The sequence below is a fragment of the Sapajus apella genome, unplaced genomic scaffold, assembly GCF_009761245.1.
Source record: "Sapajus apella isolate SASKATOON/1434 unplaced genomic scaffold, GSC_monkey_1.0 scaffold7, whole genome shotgun sequence".
Taxonomy (NCBI): Eukaryota; Metazoa; Chordata; class Mammalia; order Primates; family Cebidae; genus Sapajus; species Sapajus apella.
Window position 1 is genome coordinate 28,762,701 of NW_022436947.1, and position 19,123 is coordinate 28,781,823.

Genomic DNA, 19,123 nt, shown 5'->3' on the forward strand with positions numbered 1-19,123 from the left:
AAAACACATACGACTGGTTCTCAAGAGCACTTTCTGGGATATGGGAGATGCAGATCAGTAATTCAGCAGTAATGGTGAGGATTAGTGATGGAATTCGAATAGTGGCTATAGCAATGAATAGAGGGAACAGATTCAAAAGACACTTCAGGCACAGAAAAATAAGGCTTGCTAACTGATCAAATTCAGTACCTGAGGGCCAGTTAGGAATCAAGGATGCTTCCTTGGTTTCTAGCTTAGACTTGATGCCCATTTATTGAAATAGGAAATACAAGAATGAGGAGTTTACATCACCTCTACCCTTCCCCTTTTCTTCCAGAGACATCTGGAACATTACCAAAATCATCAGATAATAAGGTCTCCAGAATCCAAGCATTACCAAAATCGTCAACTGCTAAACACGCATTAGGAGGGAAAAATTTAACTTTGACAGAATATTACAATATGGAGATACAGATTAATACTGTCAGAAAAAGTCACCTCAGTCACAAAAGCCCCCTAAATGTATTATTATTATTAAACTGTGCTATCTTGCTGACTTTTTTTTTTTTGAGACGGAGTTTCACTCATGTTACCCAGGCTGGAGTGCAATGGCACAATCTCGGCTCACCGCAACCTCTGCCTCCTGGGTTCAGGCAATTCTCCTCCCTCAGCCTCCTGAGTAGCTGGGATTACAGGCATGCACCACCATGCCCAGCTAATTTTTTGTAGTTTTAGTAGAGACGGGGTTTCACCATGTTGACCAGGATGGTCTCGATCTCTTGACCTCGTGATCCACCCACCTCGGCCTCCCAAAGTGCTGGGATTACAGGCTTGAGCCACCGCGCCCGGCCTCTTGCTGACTTTTAACTAAAAGCAGCAAAAGAACAAATGCCAGTATCACCGTGTGAGGGATGCTGAATCTATTTATTATCTGTTCTTAATTTTAGGAGACAGATTGAAACCCTAATTACTATTCAAATGTATGTAAAGCAGTGTCCTTTAAGACTTGAGCTAGTCTGCCAGGCGTGGTGGCTCACGCCTGTAATCCCAGCACTTTGAGAGGCTGAGGCGGGCGGATCACCTGAGGTCAGGGATTTGAGACTGGCCTGGCAAACATGGTGAAACCCCATCGCTACTAAAAATACAAAAAGTATCTGGGAGTGGCAGCAGGCACCTGTAATCCTAGCTACTTGGGAGGCCGAGGCAGGAGAATCGCTTGAACCCAGGAGGCAGAGGTTGCAGTGAGCTGAGATGGCGCTACTGCATTCCAGCTTGGGCATCAGAGTGAGACTCCTTCTGAAAAACAAAAAAAAAACAACAAAAAAAAAAAAAAAAAAAAAAAAAAACTTGACCTAGTCAATTTGGGGACCTTCTTGGAGAAGGATGGAGCCACAGAAGTTTGGCAACACAGTGGTCTCAGTGAAGGGGTTGCACCTGCCTGCACCCCACCCACTAACTCACTCTAGCAGAGATTTTGAGGAATTGCAAGGATTTCTATAAAAAGCCTTCCTAGGCCTTGCTGTCCCAGGGTATTAAACACACAGACTGGCATTTTAATTAGAGCTTTAGGAAAATCTCTTAAAAGAAGCAGTTTTCAAGAAATCAAAAAGGTGTACGATTTTTATAGGGAAAGACATACTTGATAACCTAAGTGACTGTTCAACAAAAAATATGAATATACTTTTAATATAAATATTTACACCTAAAATTTATATCACACTTTGTTGGCTTTGAAAAGATTTTGTTAAAAGTAACAGAATGATAGATAGGTTATTGAGCAGAATTTTTAATGACAACTTTATCTTATAACAGTGACATAAAAATATCAACCATTAATTTCTCCTATTGACTGCTACAAGTCAATGAGAATACTGGGTAGTTCTGAGCCAGGGTGAGAAATTTTTTCATGTATAGATGCTGCAGATTCACTATTACTCAACACTTTTGTTGAAAACAAACTGGAACCAAAAATTAAGCTTTCTATCAATCACTTAATTCAATCCACTAGTCATTTAAACATTGGTCCTGGATTATTTCCTCAAAGTTGGTGACAACATGGGGGAAAGAACACTCATATACTACAGGTGGCAATGTATGATGAATATCTTTTAAGAGGAAAATCTGACATCTATCAAAATTTTAAATTTGCATAATCTTTGATCCAGCAATTTCCCCCCAAATTACACACCTAGTACGCAAGAATATATGTACATAAAGCTGTTCACTGAAACATTATTGAAAAACTAAAGTCACACTATATGTTCATTTATAAGGGAATGGCTAAAACATGGCACATTGATATTTGGGAATATGATGGGCACAGTCTTAAAAATAAAAAAAGAAAACAAATGTACTGACATGGAAGGGTTTCTATGATAGACTGCTGAAAGAAAAAAGAAGGTTGCAGATCTTTTAGTTTACATAGACTTATCCCTTTTTATTAAACCATACAGTTGTGTGTCGTATAAGAAAATATTGGTTTAACAGAATATGGATTGTAGGATAAAAGAAAGAATATGTTGGAAAGAATATGCACCAAATTCTTGCCACTTAATACTCCCGGAGTGGTACTGTGAGGTGAAGGAATTTTCATCTTTTTACTTCATACAATTCTGAATGGTTTCAAATACTTACAATAAATACTTTTAAAATCTAAAAATAAATATTTCTAAATATTTTACATTTTTGAAAGACATAACCATTTTGTAAAATAAGTTAGACTGTAAGAAAAATTATTCAACAAAGGTATAGCTTTAGATCTTAAACTGGTAGCTCTCTGGAACTTTGAGAATCTAGGAAACTTTAATAGTCTGTTATCATCAGATAGCCCAATATATGACCAGCCCAATAATAAACCGTTAGGGTGTTAAACTCAATATTTAACTCAGGGGACTATCAAAGATTTGTTTCGCAGGTAGTAAAATAATTTCAGGGTAGGATTCCACCGTTGGGAAGTGGAAAGAAACTGCACTTCATATCTGTTCTGCTGAGGTAACTATTTAAGACTAAATATCAATTTAACTGTGAAAGCAAAAACAAAGAAACCAAAAAGCATCAAATTAAAACCTCAACAAAGTCTGAGAACCATATTTAAGCCCCAAACCATGTTCATCAGAAAAAGACAACTTGTGCTCAATTACACACCAAGGTAAAAATGGGGTGAGGGAACGGGGGAGAGATAGACTAAAGGTAAAAGAGTCCTAAACACAATCCACCTGCAGCTTTCAAAATTTGTTTTTTTATTCCTACAGTAGATCAGAGGACAACTTGAAAGTCAGGTACAAAGTTGTGATGATTTTCATAACCCTTTTCAAATGTTCTCTGAAGCCACGAGTGCAAGTTATCTAACACTTTCCTCTTTCTTTCTCTAAGGACCCAGAGACTGGGAATATCTCCCAGGCTCCACGTCCAATTCTGGAGAACAGCCAGGTTAGTTAACCATCTACGAGGAAGTTGTGAGATGCACACACTTTCCCTTCCAGAAGACACTTCAGCCACAAACTGGGCAAATCTGTAGAGTGGAGAGCAGTGACCACCAGTCTGCGACTGGAAATTCTCCGGAAGCCACATAAAACACATCTGCGAGGTCAAACCAAGCAAACCGAGGCAGTGAACTGGTGAGGAGAAACAGCTGCTGATCCCAAAGTTATAAACACATGCGCGCGAACCAGACCTGAGCCAAACCCACTCAGCAGCTAGCGCAAAGCTGGGAGCTCCAAACCAGAAGACAAACGTTCGGGGAGCTTCCCTGGCCGAGGGGAAGGCCATTCCACGGCATTTTCTCCGCCCTTCCCGGGCAGCCCCAACCAAGTGGCCGCCCCCAGCTCCACCCCATCCCGCTGGGCCACCACCCGTGGAGCCCCGTTGAATCCAGGTGGCCCAGGGCTGAAGGGATCCTAGGATCAGACCAGAGGTCCACTGCACTCCCGGTCACAGAGAAAGAAGCCACATCAGCCGCGCCTCAGGGACACCGTACTCACCCCCATAACCTACACCCCCGACTGTGCTGCAGCTCCCATCACTGTCTTCCTTCAGTCGGACGACAGCCCCATGGGTCTCGGGAGCAGCCATTACCCCGCAGAGAAGAAAAAGGAGGGCCACAGGGCGGGGCGGAGGCGGGGTGCCCCCAATAGAAACGCGACTAGAGGCAAACTCCTTGTCGACGCGATATTTTCGCCACACCTACGTCGCGCTCTTGACCAATAGGACGTAGCGAGCAAAACTGAATCCCCGCCCCGAACCGCAATTGCCGCACCCACTTCCGGGATGGGAAGGCCGAGAACTACAGTTCCCAGCGTGCCGCGGGGCCCTAGGACGGGAGGGCTGGACTAGGCGCCGGCGGGCGGGGGTGCTCCCGAGAGTGCCCCGGCGTGTTCGCTTAGTTCAGTGAATCAGAACAATGACTGCGCCGCGGGGTCCCCGGGAGCGCGTCGGAGGACTGTGAGCAGCCGCCGCCGGGAGAGCTGCGGGCGGCGCAGTGTCAACGCTGGGCTCGGGAGCCTCCAGCGCAGATCCTGCCCAGCGCCCTCAGCCCGCGCGAAGCAGCCGGGCTCCGGCGCTGCAGCGCGGCTCGGGGACTGTGCATTGTTGTGAGCCGGAGAAGGGGCGCGGGGATTACAAAGCCTGAGGACCCCGGAGCCCCCTTTAGCCATGTGGATACCTACGGAGCACGAGAAATACGGTGTGGGTGAGTCTCCGCCGGGCGAACTTTTATTCCGCTCTGGCCCGAGCGGGTGCGCATTTCTCGTCCTTGCCCCCGCGCCCCTCTCGCTCCGCCTGGCTGAAAATGCCTAATCCTGGCATCGCGCAGCGGGTACCGGGCTTTGCCTAGACAGCTCCTGCGCACCAGCCTCGGCTTTGCCGAGCCAGCCCCTGCACACCCCTGCGGAGGGCCGGGACGGCTTGGGGGAGCGCGCGGCCGACCCGCTTGCTTCGGGCTCTGCCTGCGGAGTTTGGAGTCGCTACGGGGAGTGTGTGTTTGTGTGCGTGTGTCAAGTTGGAAGAGGAGACGAATGGGGTTTCTCTCCATCCTTACCCGTCTTCCCCAAAGTGACAGGGAGCTGCCACGATTCCCCTGGGTGGAGAGGGAGACAACACTTGGGCAGAGAGAACACCCCCAAAACAGTAGGGAGGTGCAGACCCTTCCCGCTGGCTCCGATCTACATTCCCGGAGTGTGGAATGTGGCAGGGTCCTGGAGACAGCCGCTCTGACAGGCTGAGCCCGCTCTGACCCTCCTCCTTCCCTGTGATCCCGGGTTTATGGGGTGCGTATGTTGGGGGGCGGGGGCATTGGTAAATTTCAACATCTGCGCCGCTCGGTTCTTTGGTCTTTGGAGAAGAACGGGTATTTCAGCGTGTTTGTACTTCTGGCCACCCTCTCGACCCCGGGTGAGCGGCACAGGGCGGTGTGGCGGCACTGGGCTGCGGAGTGATAATGTGGAGGAGGATCGGAAAGCCTGGTTCTTGGGGGCAGGGAGATAGCTTTTAGGAAAGCGAGCCCTGACACTGGCGTTCGGAGAAAAAGGAACAGGATAGCGCTCGCTGTTCTGTGCAAAGGTGAACAACAAAGGACATTAATGTTGACTGATGAATACTGGAGTCTCCCTTCCTTTCCCTCCTCCCATTTCAGCTGGGTTACAGTTCCCGTTTTTGTTGTTTGATTTCAGCTGGGTTGCCCCTTGACAGTTACTCCTTTTAGGGTTGAGACTATTAAGAAGCCAGGCTCTCCGACAAGCCTGCAGCCGGCCAAATGCAATTATAACCTCCCAGAAGGTCTAACAGAGAGAAAGCTTTATGGATTTTACTAACACTCTTTATTTCCTATAATGCCCTGTTCTGCCTACTGGTGTACTTTGTGTGTGTGTGGGTTTTTTTTTTTTTTTTTTTTTTTTTTTTCAATTGAGGACAGATCTAGTGATTTAGATGATGTGTGGATATCTGCTTATGTTCTAAATTCATTTTCTTGCAATTTAAAAAATCTGGAAAGTCTTCCCAGGGAGTTATAGAGGGGATTTTGTTCTTTTTTCTCAACTTTGCCTAGGGATAGGACTTTGGGGTCCACTGAAAGGACTGCAGGATTCAATAAAGTCATTCTCACATTTTACGTTAGCTTCCATTCTGGATTGTAACTGGTTAGCAAGACAATAGTTTGACCTGAACCCACCTTTGGAAAAGGTTTCCAGCTTTCCCTCCTTTAAAGTGTCAGGGAAGTCTTTGCCAGCCTCTCCATTGGCAAGGAGTAGATGTTAGTGGTTGTTAATTTCCTTCTCCTCACTCTCCTCTTTTTTGGGAGGTAGATTAACCCTTGCTAGGAAAAAGATATTCCCTTTGCTGGACTGGTGAGGGACCAGAGAACATCGCCTCCTAAGCGGCATTAACACCCAGTGCAGGAAGCTCAGATCCATCCAGGCAAAACTGTCCCGCTTGGAGTCGATCCCAGATGTTGCTTTCTTCCAAGTGTTAAATTATACAGATTATGGATGGGATTTATTTTCTTGATTTCTTCATGTGCCAGGTCACAGCTGGGGTGCTGGTATCGATTAGTTCCTCTCTCGCCTTTCTTTACAAGCTGTGGGCAGAGGCTTAAAAACCACTCTGGGATTTCCTGGAATGGCAAACCGGATATTATCAGTCAAATGTTTTGGGCTGCAGCAGACACCTCGGTTTTTGGGTGGTTGTGATTTGATTGCAGAGTAGGAGAAGCAGAAGGGTGTGCTCACAATTGAGAAAAAGAGGTTGAATGAGATGAAGGGCGAGAGCAGAGAGGGGTCTTCTGCCCAAAATTACTGCTGTTGTTCTCATTTATACAATATCACATGTGCCAGAATGTTAATTAACCTTTATTATTAATTTTTGAGCATTTGGATTGTGGAATGCTTAGCTGATTTTTAGAATCCATCTGTTAGGCGTGTGTGTGTGTGTGTGTGTAGTAAAATTTTTGCTAGGATACTTATGACTTTATTTTTCACCATGGAGAGCACTGTTTTGTAGCTGCATATACTGCAAGTTGTTTTTTCTTTCAACCTTGGTTAGTGTATATGTTTTTCTCATGTAGTTCTTACAGATGTTAAAGAAAAGAAAAGATCTTATAGGCACAGATCTTTGTTACCAGGTGCAGTGGTAATTCAGTTTCTTCATTCTTTGAAATAAATCAGTCTTTGTAACAGAATACATGAAGTTTTAATATAAATTATATATTTCTGCAAAGGTACTTTTTATGTACCCTCATTTATGTATGATTATGAGGGTACGTAAAATTACGTTTTTATATACTTATGATTAAATTTCAAGCAGCATATTGTAAACATGGGTAAAATTACTTAAATTTTACATCTGTAGTAAAATGTATCGGAGATGGAAATTCTTTATCATATCTGATGTATAGGTATTGTCTCAATGAGTAAATTCATTAAAAAATGTATACTCAGTTGTAAATATTCTGATTTTAGGAAAAGGCATATTGATGAAGTTATAGTTCTGAGGAACAGGGAACCTTGTCTTTTAGAAATCCTGTTAAGAGGCACAATGATAGGCAATTTCACCGTAGGATTTTCTAGTTGGCTCTTGATTCTGGGCTAGACACTACTGCCAGCTGTATGACCTTAAGTAAATCACTTAGCCTTTCTGGGTCTCAGCCCCTGGGGCCATTGTTAACTAAAGTCTTTCCTGGTACTAATTTTGTGGAGCTCTTCTAACTGTGGTCCTTTGGTTAGAAAAACATCTTTATTGTGTAGAGTCTGCTATGACAGAGACACTTTTGTTGTGACATATCTCATAGGATTTTTAAGTAAGATCAGAGGTAAGCATATGCTACCTGGCAAGCTGCCAGAACTGAGGTGATGGTTGCACACTTTCTCAATCTGTCTGCTTCTCTCTAGCAGGAGCTCCACTGGCAGTGACTAAAGCATTCTGCTTTTTGTTTGTTTAATTTAGTTCTTTGACAAATAATACATATTTTTTAAGTGTTCTTTTTTTAAAAAAAATTTAGAGACAGGTTCTTGCTGTGTTGCCCAGGTTAGAGCACAGTGGCTATTCACAGGAGTGATCATAGTGCACTGTAGCCTGTAGCCTCAAGCTCCTGATTGATCGCCTCAAGCATTACTCTCACTTCAGCCTCCTGGGTAACTGAGATTACGGACATGTACCTCCTTACCCAGCTGTGTGCGTGTCACATATATATGTATATATGTGGTATGCAGTGTGATATTTTGATGCATGTTTACAGTTGGAATGATTAAATCAGGCTAATTAACAAATTCCACCTCATATGATTACCAGTTTTCTTGGTGTAAAAAACATTTAAAATCCATTCTAGCAATTTTGAAGTACACAATGCATTGTTATTTATGATATCTCCATTCTATGTTTATCACCTCACATCTGTTAGAATGGCTGTATAAAAACAATGAAAGGTAACAAGTATTGGTGAGAGTGCAGAGAAAAGGGAACCCTTGTGCACTTGTTAGTGCGAATATAAATTAATGCAGCTATGTGTAAAACAGCATGGAGGACCTTCAATGAACTAAAAATAGAATTACCATATGATCCAGCAATTCCGCTACTTGGTATATATACACAGGAATTGAAATCAGTATGCTGAAGAAATACCTGCCATCCCACGTTCATTGAAGCAGTTCTTAAAATGTCTGAGATATGGAAGCAACCTAAGTGTCCATCATCAGATGAATGGGTAAAGAGAATGTCATATGTATACACAATAGAATATTATATAGTCTTGAAAAGGGGAAAATCCTGTCATTATCAGTAATGTGAAGGATATTAAGTGAAGTAAATCCAGGTCTGGCACAGAAAGATAAATATGCCATGATCTTGCTTATATGTGGAATCTAAAGAAGTTTAATTCATAAACATAGAGATTAGAGGATGGTTGCCAGAGGCTGGGGGAAGAGAGTGGTTGGGAAAGTGGAGATGATGATCGAAGTATACAGCATTTCAGTTAGGAGGAGCACGCTTTCGTGATCTATTGCACAGAACAGTGACTAAAGCATTCTTGATCGCAGACTCACTAACTTCCTCAGATTACTATCTACCTCCTGCGTGTCCTCATCTGTCAGTATACTGACCCCATGGCCCACCCCTGCCTTAAAGTGGTGGGAATTATTCCAGGGAAAAGCTAAGAGCTTTGCAAATACGTTTTTGCGTTCATTTGTCCAACAGGCTTTTATGCACAGAGCCACAGGTGAGTCATGGCATCTTCCTGAGCTGAAGGCTGCACCCCTCAAACCTAGCCAGATGTTTTACATTTGTGATCTTAGTTTAGCTTGACAGGAGAACATGGGTTGGATTGATCCATGCAGAAAATCCATGAACCTTGTAAGAAACAAAACTCAGAACAAGCTGATCTGAAGGTCACAAGTGTCATTTAAAAAATAAATTATATAGTATGAATATCACTCAGTCATCACATAAATTCCTGTCTCCTGTTTCTCTTGAAGGGGTTTTTAAACTCATCTGGATAGGAATCATGTTCCTTTTTAAAACCCCTTATATGTTGGTGGAAGATGCACCTTCTCTTATTCATACAGGATTGTTAGGTGTCATTCGCCTCAGAAGGGTGCTTTAATGGTAGCCTGTGTGTGTGAGAGAGCCTAATGAGGATCTGTTTCTTTTATTCTTAGCTTTTTGCAGTTTCTTAGCTAACAGTTTCTTAAAATGTTTCCTATCTGTGGTACCATGATGTATCTACATAGCATGTAGAGCTAAATAACGATGTGCTGCTTGGGATTGTGACATTTAGAGCCTGACACAGGATTCTAAACTTTAAGTGGGAATAGAAGAGGAATGATTTATAGCTCCCAGTAAAATACAACTGAAGGGCCATGCAGACAGTGGGATGGCAGCTCGTGTTCTTGACCTGGCCTCCTATGGGACTGGCCTATAAAAATGTTCCCCTCTTTCGGTAATTCTCCTAAGTGATAGTTCCTCGCAAGGCCTCTGAAGCCACATAGAGTTGCTTCCCTTCTTCTATGGGCTTTTTTTTTTTTTTTTTTTTTTTTTCCTAAGAGGCTGTTATGGTAGATACTACAAGAAAGATTATAAAAATTTCAAGAAATTTAGGTTTTCCTATCTGTAGCTCTATTCTTTTCCAAAAGGAGATAACATTTTCTGAGTTATGCTTGATACAATATGTCTAAGTTTCTATTATAGTGACTTCATGCTGTGAGTATACATGTGAAAGAAACATTAAACTCTAATGAAACCCTCCTAAAATGCTGTACCTGTAATATAGTAATACAACATTTTATTTAAAAAGTGAAATTATTTGACCTGAGTCTACACTTTGAAGTTGAATGATAATTTCTATTTAAGAGAGGAGAAAATAATTTCATAGAGGCTAAGTGACTTAGCCTAGATTAGCAGCTTGCTTTTAACCTTGTTTGACTATTATCCATAATAAGAAATATATTTAAGTTCCTGACCTGGTATACATATAAACATCACCCAGCACCTCCCATACACATGTAATTGAAACAGCATTTGCTCATACTCTGTGTAATATTCTATTCTTTTCATTAAAAAATAATGCTGGTCACTAAATTGACCTATTAGTGGTCCTGACCCATAGTTGAAAAACACTGCTTTAAATGCTACATTTGTGTTACCAGAAGGACTACAACTCAAACCTTGTTGGGTTTCTATGAAGCTCCTTTCATGACTTTGGCAAGGAGTTGATGGTGGTGGTTTTTGTTGTCTTTGGTAGTCAGATATGTGCATTTATTTTGACAAACAATTTAACGATCATACTTTTTTCCTTCAATGTAAGTCAATCTGTCTTCTGTAGTATTTCTTATTAAACATGGAACAAATGTTCAAAGCCACTACAAACATTGCATAAGTTTTCTCTTTTAGTACTTACATGTGTTCCTACTAGGACCTTTTTGACAAGGGTTGCATAATGACCAATATTAGACTCTTCTATATCATGTCTTTTCACAACACTCTCAGGTCACTATAGCAGAACAATAAGATAATGGGTCTACTGAGATACTTTGCCAGTTGTAGGATTACCACTCACTATTCTTCTGTACCTTTTTTAATGTTGCTGTCATTATTAGAAAGACAAGGCAACTTGTATAACCTGTTTTATTAAAAAAGTGAGCTGTAGGCTTATTTGGGTAGAGTATATAAGATGAAAGAATAAGGAATTAAAGTTCCCCAAGCCTAGTTTAAGCAACTTAAACTTACTTAAGAAACAGCTCTTGAACTCTCTGGCATTTAAAAAAATTTGTGCTAAGATGACATTGGGTAACTACTAAATAAATAAAAATCACCCAAAAAACTGGAATGCCTTTGGTAATGTAATTGCAGTAAAACTGATATGCAGTACCCTGAGGCATGGTAATCATGATCCTTTTAAAAACTTTTATATAACTTTTATTGGAAACTGCAATATAAAATATCATTTGTGGAGAACTTGCTGTATGTCAAACACAGTTCAAAGAGCTTGTCTTATATTGTCATTTAATCCTCATGATACTTCATGAGGGAAGATTCAGTTATCACTCATATTTCACAGGAAATTGAGTCATAGAGGGTTTAAGTAACTTGTTTAAGGTCATACTGGAAATGGTGGAGCTAGGAATGGAACCTAAGTTGTCTTGCATAGGAACTGTTCTCTTAGCCATTAGGCCACATTACCTAGTATGAGAATGTTTAGCAGAAGTTTGAATCAGTAACCCTACTTCTTAAAGTTTACATGACAAAAAATCAATAACAACCAAATGTTTTATGCACAGAGTTGTCCCTTGCGGTATTACCTGTGAAACAACTTACATAACCATATAGTTGTTAAATCAGTTTTGGTTATGAGCACATTGGAACCTCAGACAATCATGAAATGAAATAATTTCATAAACAACACTATTTCAAAAATATATTCCAGGTATCTAGTGTTAAATGACAAAAAAAGAGTAAATATAAACTGATTAGAACTATGTAAAAGGTGTAGCATATAGAGAAGAGGCAGTCAATGCATAGATGAGAATAATTCTTTTGCTAGAATATAGAGATTATCGGTAAATTCTTTTTTAAAGAAACTTTCTGTTTGGAAATATGAGCAGTATTAAATTTTAAATTACACATTGTTATTTATGAAGGAAGAAGTGGTATAAAGATGAGTATAGAGAGGCATTGCATTAACTGAGGTGAGAGAGAAGTCCCTGAATCAGGTTAGCAATCATTATCGTGGTGAAGTGTGGATAGATTGGAGAGCTATTTAGGAAATGAAAGCAACCTGGTTGGTCATTGGATATGAAAAGTTAAAAAAAGGAAGCAGTTTAGGATGTTGTCTTAGTTCAGGATACTATAGCAAATATATCATAGACTGGATAGTTTAAGCAACCGAAATTTATTTCTCACAGTTCTGCAGGCAAGGAAGTCCAAGATCAAGGTACTGGCTGAGTCAGTTCCTGGTGAGGGCCTTCTTCCTTTGCAGGTGGACACCTTCTTGCTGTATCTTCACATGGGTACGGGGAACGGATCATCGGAAGGAAAAGAAGCAAGTTTTCTCTCATCTTTATTTATAAGGGCACTAATCCCATCATGAAGGCTCCCCTTCGTGGCCTAATTACCTCCCAAAGGCCGCTGTCTCCAAATACCATCACACTGAGGATTATAGTTTCAATATGTGAATTTTGGGGGGATATAAATGTTATTTATAGCAGATGTCTTCCTATTTCTGGCTTGGACACCTGGATGAATACAGGTACCATTTCACAAAAGAGCCTTTTTTTTTTTTTTTCCTCAGCAGGTCAGGCTTATCATGTAAGATGAAGACTTACGTTTGGCTACCTTGAGTTTGACATACCTACAATTTTTAAGATTCCTGCAAAACATTCAGATGATGAGATCTAGTAGGAAGCGAGTCTTCAGCAAAAAAGAGAAGTTCTGCACTAAAGAGTGTGATTAGAGATTATTTGGCTTATGAGTGAAGGCTGAAGTAATGGATCTAGATGAGACTTTGATAATTGCTTTGACTTTGGTTATGTATAGTCTGCCTGTTCATTCTAAGTTTTAATGTGACAGACCCCAAATTTCAAAGAGCAGTCATCTCAAGGCATTTTATTAATATTGGTACAAAGGATTCTAAAGTAAGAAATATTAGCTGTCCATTTAGAGTTGGTAGTAAACTACATTTTATGGTCTTTTCTTACTTCCTACTAGGGCATCGCCTGGCTAAGGCTTTAGTTATTTCTATTTCTGTGACAGTTTTCTCCCAAACAAATATTGCATGCCAGATTCTGCACATTTATGAGATTTCCCCATAAGGATGTTGAAAAACAGAGTGCACAAGTAATATTTCAATAAACAAGATTTATACATTCCTGAAACAACATTTAAGAACACGCATACATCTAAAAATGGAAAAATGCTCAAATATATAAAATAATAGATTTGTACATACAGATCTTTTTGGGGAGGTAAATATATAATACCTCTTAGAAACCACAAGAATTTTTAAAGTTATACTGTGGCCCTCCTGAAAAATAAGGGATTTAAAGTAAGGAATTCTAGCTTATGATGGTGCTAGGTTCCCTTCTTCTCGTGTGGGCTCTCCTAACTAATCAGTGGACTACCAACAAATTCACAGAAAGAGACAAACATTAATCATATTAAAAACTAAGTCAGACAGAAAGACTGTTGGCAAAATTCAGGTGAAATTTCCCTAAGGTAGGTGGAACTGGATGAAGAAAACCAATTGGTAGTGTGGTGTGGTGATTACAGTTAATAATAATGTATACTTGAAATTTACTAAGAGAGTAGATTTGAGTATTCTCACCATAGGAAAAAAAGAAAGGGAACCGTGTGAGGTGCTAGATGTGCTAATTAGTTTGATTGTGGTAATCATTTTGCAATGTATGTATGTATATTTAAGGTGATAATAAACATCAATTTTTATGACTTAAATATATACAATTTATATTAGTTAATTCTACTTCAATAAAGCTGGGTAAGAAAAGAGAAAAAATCTATCAGTGGCTTATTTTGGCTTTCCCTTATTAAGCAGAGAGGCCTCAATGACTGGAAAGATGGCAGGAGGACCCACTGGCCCTTCCCCATTCTCTGTCACCAGCTTAGAGACCAGGTCAATACATCCAGCTTGGAGCATGCCATTTACTGCCTGAAGCATCTGTGATCCTTCTCTTTTTAGGCCATCTTTTTAATTCCATTGAGAGATGACCACTCTCAGAAATAAGAGGGACAGGAAGGTGAGTAGGTGAGTGGAAAGGGGTCTACAGAGGATGCCACTTCAGCATTGAGAAGTGTATTCTGTTCTTCATAAGGACAGAGATTTTGTAGATGCCTTCAAAGTGTTGCAATAGCAAAGCTTACTGGATCGTGTAGTTTTTCTTGCAGGGTATTGGTGACAGAGAAAGAGGAAGGGGGATAAGAGATGATTTTGTCTGAATTGCCCTAAAACCATGGCATATGCTATGTAATAACTTACAACTGGGAAGCTGGCTTGGAGCTGTACACATCAACTAGCCTCGAATGCAGATCTGAAAGTGGAATTGAACCCATACCTTTATCTTTAGCTCAGTCCTTAGCACTGTAGAGAGGTTCCAGATCCAGGTTGCCTTAATCAGTGATCACATTTGCATCTCTATGGAAGAGCGAAAGCAACTAAATCTGGACAGGCCTCTGTCACTTAGCAATGAACGAAAACATGGCTGTTTCTCAAGGAAACGGGAGAGTGAGGAATAGGGGAGAGCATGACATTTACATGGGAGGCTTTTGGAAACTACTAACACCTGTGTATTTGTTCTCCTCCCCGATTCGTGTCCCCTCTGAGTGTGCCAGAGAGAGAAGGCTGGTGGGAGGGTGGTTGGTGGGAACACTTCTGGATATGAAATTTGAAAGTTTTCCTGGTTGAATTTCCTAACAACTTTTCTCCCAAGTTGTGAACCATTTTCCTAAACCAAAAAATTTACTGTTTATTAGACTATCAATTGGACATTAACCAAAAATTTCTCCCCAAGTCTTTAAGCAGAAATATGGAGATTTGGTTCTATGTCTTTTTTTTTTCCTCCAAAATGGAAAAATCTTGTCCGTTGTTGGCAACGAGAAGGTGGCAGATTTGGGAACATGGGGATGCATGTACATAAGGCAACTGAAAATAACCCCAACCAAGATCCTGGATAAAACATTATTCATTATTCTATGGCGAAGAGAGAACCTGTTCTCCATTCTTCTCTGGTAGCCACAGTTAGTTGAGGAGCCTGTGAAGCTACCTTGATAACAGGCTCAGGGGTTAGACAAGGTCTCAAAGAAACAGGAAAACCCAAAACATAAACAGGCAGAAGAGACAAGAAACCTCTGAGGTTTTCTCCAGTAGGCTGGATAAAAAACATTAAGAATAAGATCTAAGGATTTCTACAAAATTGCATACATAGTAAAGGTTTGCCCCTTCTCCAGTTTGTTTTTGGAGCTGGAGTCTGGTTCTGTTGCCAAGGCTGGAGTGCAGTGGCTCAATCTTGGCTCACTGCAACCTCTCCCTCCTAGGTTCAGGCGATTCTCCTGTCTCAGCCTCCCGAGTAGCTGATATTATGGGTATCTTACCACTGTGCCTGGCTAAATTTTGCATTTTTAGTAGAGACAGGGTTTCACCATGTTGGTCAGGCTGGTCTCGAACTCCTGACATCAGGTGTCGGCCTGTGTTGGCCTCTCGAAGTGCTGAGATTACAGGTGTGAGCTACTGCACCAGGCCTTCAGTTTGTTTTTTTTAGGAGAACCATATTGGTGTTAATTGTGTGTACAATTTCCTTTAATACTCTCATCTATAGTTATAGAAATTGATTCAGAAGACTAAATAGGTTCTTTGCTCCAGGTTAGAAGAGGAGATATCGTATATACAATATATAGAAATTATTGTAATGAGTTTTAAAATGGGAAAATACGTAAGAGAAGTGAAGAATTGGAATACACATTACCTGTAATGTTCCTACAAACAATTGTTATAATTGATGAGATTACTTTTTAAACTTTCATACTTTCTAGCAATTTCTTAAATTAGCAAGAATTTATTTTATAATCAGAAAAGAATTATATAAATTATCTTATAAGCCAAGCATTATTTCCTATGTAGGGTTTCCTTTCAGGATTAGAGGTTGGACTGGTAGAAGTTGAGTCTGGACAGCCTGAATTTAGTTTGTCATTGATGTGCAGAAAGTACTCTGTTTCAAAATTTTAAATTAGCTTTCCTTGTTACACCACTTTGACTGCTTGTGATGCCACTGCTCTGTTCATTTTCCAGTAGCCACAGTGAAGATGTGCTTTCATATAGCCTTGGGGTGTAAGTCTTTGAAAGAGAGCTCTAATGGCTCTTTTAATTTGTTGAAACAGCTTCAAATGAATTCACCTAAGGTAAAAATTCCATTCTCTCCATGAAATGTTTGCTTAGAAGACTGATGTTGGTGTCACTACTCACTTTCCTTTGTTCTATAAACTCTGTCCTGTTAGACTGTGGGTCCAGGGATAATTTATGCAGGATAAACCTTTCAACATAGAGAGTCAACAATTTGAAGAAGTTTTATTTAGCAATTATAGAATAATAGGAATAATTGTTTATTCATGGGTGCTATAGACTGGATGTTTGTATTCCTCCAAAATTCGTATGTTGAAGCCCTAACTCCCAATATGGATATATATACGAGGTAAGGAGATTACTAAGATTAAATGAGGTCATAAGAGTGGGGCCCTGATCTGACAGAATTTGTGTCTTTATAGGAAGAGATCTTAGAGATCCAACATGCTCTCTTCATAGGTAGCATGATAAAGGGCCATGTGAGGATGCAGCAAGAAGGTGGTAGTCTGCAAGCCAGGAAGAGAGTCCTCACCAGGAACCAGTTCTACCAGACCTTGATCTGGGACTTCCATATTTCAGAACGTCCAGCCCGTGGTAGTTTGTATGGCAGCCAAAGCAGATGGGTTGAAGAAATTTTAGGCATTGTAGGAAGAGGGATATAAAAAAATAGAAGCAGAATCCTTGACCTCAGTGTAATTAATATAATTGGTGTGGGCCCTCTCTGTGGTTTGATATCTGACTCCCCAGAGCTAGACTTTTTTTTTTTTTAGGTGTGGTCTGGCTCCGTTGCTAGGGCTGGATTGCAGTGGTGTGATCATGACTCACTGCAGCCTTGATCCCCCCGGGCTGAAGTGATCCTCCTGACTCAGCCTTCTGAGTAGCTGGGACTATAGGCATGCACCACCACACCTGGCTATTTTTGTTTCCTTTTTTTTTTTTTTTTTTTTTTTTTTTTTTTGTAGAGAGAGGGTCTTACTATGTTGCCCAGGCTGGTCTTGAACTCCTTCCAAGTGATCCTCCTGCCTTGGCTTCCCAAAGTGCCGGGATTACAGGTGTAAGTGACTGTACCCCATTTGAGTTACGTTTTTTGATGGTGGTTATCAACTAATAGCTCCAGATATATGTTTATTTGAATAACTGCATTTTTGCAAAGTTGCTCACATTGTCTTGAGTTGTCTCATCACTTTGGGTGCCTTCAAAGCAACCAAAAGAGGTAGAGTTTCCAGATACTTCATTTCTCTTTGCTACAGTTATTTATAAAAACCTAGGGTGGCAGGTTTAATCACATAGGTTAGCATTTTTTGAAAGTAGATGTAAGTTTTATTATATGAAACTTTGGTTTGGGGCATTGGGTCAGGAGTACTTAGTTTTTGAAAGGCCCGGCTGTTGAATGTCAGGTCCCTGAAGAGAATAAAGCAATATTTGGAGGATTTTTTTTTCTTTTTCTACTATCCTTAAATATGTATTTCCTGAAGTAGCTAGTACATTCCTCTAAAGATTTACTTGTTGCATTTTTTTCCTTAGTGACAAGTTTAAAGGCATATTTTATGACATGGTGGTAGAAAAACTTGTGTTGGATGATTATTTCTTGGATATGCCTACTACAGTAAGGCAGTGTGATAGCTTGATGAGCATCCAAAGAGATTCAGAACTGGCTGGCTAGACAAGTGAAGGAGATAGAAATGCTTCATAGTTTTATCTCTTTAATTTGAACAGCGTTTCTTCAAGATAGATGTTACCCTGATTTTTCTTTTTTTAATACACAGTGAGGGTGTGCATAAGGTATCACAGATAAATCAGTGTGAAGGTTAAGACAGATATTTTCCCTTCAAGCTTTAAAATGAAAATAAGGACTTGGGAGGGTGATGGTATTCATTTATGCACCTGAAGAAACAACCCTAAGGAGGAAAGAGCGTCTCATATCCTGAAAAACTCAGAACTTCTACAAAAGAATAGAAGTTTCATATTGAGATACTTCCCATAGGAGTGAGTCACCAGCTGCTAAGATCGCTGAAGATAAACAGCTGAGTGGAATCATGTTTTAAATATCTGGAAAACCTTCTTCCTCTTCCTTCTGGGTAATTTCCGCCTCCTCCCCTACCCCTTGTCCCCTCTTATTCCTGTCACCTGACTGATGTTATATATCTTGGAAAATGGTTTATCTTTTTTTTGTGTGTGATTCCCTTCTAAGACTGGGCAGGGGAAGAAAGACAGATTTACGATTCATTCTTCTTCTTCAAGAGATTTTGGGAAGGATAAATAGAAACTATAGTATATAATTATGTGTATATATATACACACACACACTGTATATATATATATATACACACACACACACACACACAGAAACACTATATATATGTTATATACTATGTTTGAATTGCATACTATATAATAATATATTTAAGTATACTTATATAATTATAACATATATAAGCATACATAGTATGTAATATTACATAGTATATAATTTAAATATATACCTGTTTAAATTATGGAAAAATGAGTGGGCAGGTAGAGGAAAACCCGACTTTAAGATGAATGCTTACCAGGGACTGGGCCTGTTTGATGGCCCTATGCACACACTCCAGCCTCACAGCAAACCTAGAGAGGGCCAGTTATTTGTTGCAGAGGGCCCACCTGTGAAGGGCTGAGATTCAGGCACTCATCTGTCCCAGCCTGAAGCATGTGGTCTCTTCATGGTAGGATTTTCTTGCACATAAGATCTAGGGCCAGAATCTGGAGGCACAGCCCCGGGCTCGGGATTCTATGGACAGTGCTGAAGAAATTGCTCACTATACATTTTTTTTTTTTTTTTTT

The 19,123-nt window shown here is 40.4% G+C and overlaps 2 protein-coding genes across 8 annotated transcripts in view; one reads left to right on the forward strand and one right to left on the reverse strand.

The window, feature by feature from the left end:
- The window catches only part of ZNF277 (zinc finger protein 277), a 144,942-nt gene extending 140,768 nt beyond the window's left edge, over positions 1-4,174 (reverse strand). For 2 of the 4 annotated variants that reach the window (XM_032275678.1, XM_032275677.1), the window contains exon 1: positions 3,960-4,149. Coding sequence is in view for 3 of the 4 variants with exons in the window: in XM_032275677.1 (XP_032131568.1) it covers positions 3,960-4,050 (91 nt within the window). In the remaining variant the exon portion in view is untranslated. Of the gene's footprint in view, positions 1-189; positions 507-3,959 lie in introns of those variants that run through there. The other 2 variants (XM_032275675.1, XM_032275676.1) reach the window with 2 other exon arrangements.
- A 146-nt stretch (positions 4,175-4,320) lies between these two features.
- DOCK4 (dedicator of cytokinesis 4) overlaps positions 4,321-19,123 on the forward strand; it is a 483,746-nt gene continuing 468,943 nt past the window's right edge. For 3 of the 4 annotated variants that reach the window (XM_032275665.1, XM_032275666.1, XM_032275668.1), the window contains exon 1: positions 4,322-4,666. In XM_032275665.1, coding sequence (XP_032131556.1) covers positions 4,630-4,666 — 37 coding nt within the window. In that variant the 5' untranslated portion in view covers positions 4,322-4,629. Of the gene's footprint in view, positions 4,667-19,123 lie in introns of all 4 variants that reach the window. The other variant, XM_032275667.1, reaches the window with a different exon arrangement.